Genomic DNA, 1,967 nt, shown 5'->3' on the forward strand with positions numbered 1-1,967 from the left:
CATTGGAATCAATGAATTTAAGGGTGAATCATGACTCAAGTGAAAAACCATAACAAGATATCACAAATTAGGGAAATTACAGAACTACCTTTTCATAAATGAACATTTCAAATTCGTTCTCGGATAGTTATTTATAAAGTAAAACAAGTTCACAATACATTATAGGGACATAAATTTATGGTAAACTACTACGTAAACCCACTATAACATTATTCGTAATCATAGTTATTTAAACTGGACTGGTGAACTACTATGAAAACACACTATAACTAGTAAACCTCGAGGGCTCTGGATCCAGTTGTGAAAACCGTTAGTTTTCTTAACGAAATGAAATAGGAAGAAACATAGTCCTAAGTTATGCTGCTGATGGAGCAGTAACATGTTGAATAACACCAGCCTCTGATAGCACTGGAACTGATGTTTTCTCTTCCTTTGAGTCGTTTCCATAATCCAATGACTCGTCTGCGTATATATCCCACCATTTCTCGACCAGCATCTTTATGTCGTCTCTCTGCATGTTCTCTTCTTTACCGGTGTATCTCCATGGTTTTGATCCCTGTAAGTTTATATCAAAAGCCATGCAAGACTGTTATTAATCCATTTCTTATTGATTTTGTACGTACAATAACTTGCTCGAGGACGAATACTTACCGCAGCACAATAGTGAACAACCTTAACTTGTTCGAGGTCTATATTTTCAGGATGTCGCCAAAGCAAGGCTAAAACGAGGTTGTAAATTGGAGGGATAGGACGGTATATGTCCCTAAAAAACATGTTCAAAAAGTCCTGCACACATAAATCGATTCAACAGACAATATTAAGGCCTTTCTGATAAAGAAAGAAGTTTTACCAAAAGGCTAATAACTTGATATTAATTTAAGAGAAGAATTTTACCTGCTCTGCAAATGAAGTAGAAGGGGTGACTTTGAGGGTTTCCAAGAGATCAGAATAAGTTGAAAGTTTCGGCTCGTAAACGAACATCCCAGCATTGAAGTACAATGGTGGTGGAGGTCCCATTTCCGTCGGCCATTTTACCTTTTCCGGGCACTGTTGACAGTAGCCGATTCTGTACTGAGGAGAACTACTCCATGTTTTCTCACAAAAACAGTCCATAACGGCATAGAAATAACCATCAGGAGACTCAAAGAGGTGATCAATGTTATGGAAAACTTGAATATCTCCATCCAAGTAAATCATCTTGCTATACTCCACAAACTGCAGCCACAGTTATGTCTCATTATCAGTCAATAAATAATAAGAATAAAAAAATTCGACTATATTCTGTATGGTAAAGGTAAAGTGAAACTCGTAAAGCACCCTATCTAAAAAGTTAAACTAAGTTAGACGAGCAGACCAATTAAGACATTAACATGCAAACAAATTACCTCCCAAATGCGAAGTTTTGAGTAGTTGATGACATAATATGCCATGGCAAACTGAATATTTTCATTTTCCGGTGGATATACGGGCTCAATTTCACGAATAATACATCCTTGAGACTTGAGGATCTTCCGATGATCTTCTGGTACATCAGGCAAGACAGCTACCACTAGAGGATACACCGATTTCGTCTTCCTTAAACCCTTAGCTAATCCAACAACCCCTTTCACATAATCTCCTTTCCCTGCCAAGAAGGTAACATAAGCCCTCTTGGGTTCCATATTTTCCATTGATGAACCCATTACCATCTCCATGGTGCCCATTTTCAAGAGAGAAATAAAATATTTTGGGTGAATTGTAACAAACATCTCTGGTCCTTATATAACCTTTAAAAAGCTGCATGCATATTGAAATTAAGGGTAAATATCTAGTGCAATCATGTTGTCCAAAAGGTAAGTGTTCCATTTGACACGTTTCTGATATTCTTGTTTGCTTATTGTTAGAGATGACTGCGTGAACATTTCGACAATGAATCTGCATCTCTATCTAATCCTAGGACGACAAATCAAGATTGTTAATAATTATTC

The 1,967-nt window shown here is 36.9% G+C and overlaps 1 protein-coding gene across 1 annotated transcript; it reads right to left on the reverse strand.

The window, feature by feature from the left end:
- Positions 1–304: 304 nt before the first annotated feature.
- On the reverse strand, positions 305–1,751 carry LOC111376813 (galactinol synthase 2-like). Its single transcript, XM_022999815.1, has 4 exons — positions 1,386–1,751; positions 895–1,215; positions 652–786; positions 305–556 (listed from the first exon to the last, which is right to left on the reverse strand). Exons 1-4 carry the CDS (start codon positions 1,746–1,748, stop codon positions 356–358), a joined length of 1,020 nt encoding a protein of 339 aa, XP_022855583.1. The 5' UTR covers positions 1,749–1,751; the 3' UTR covers positions 305–355.
- Positions 1,752–1,967: the final 216 nt, after the last annotated feature.

This window comes from Olea europaea, unplaced genomic scaffold, assembly GCF_002742605.1.
Source record: "Olea europaea var. sylvestris unplaced genomic scaffold, O_europaea_v1 scaffold1562, whole genome shotgun sequence".
Classification (NCBI taxonomy): Eukaryota; Viridiplantae; Streptophyta; class Magnoliopsida; order Lamiales; family Oleaceae; genus Olea; species Olea europaea.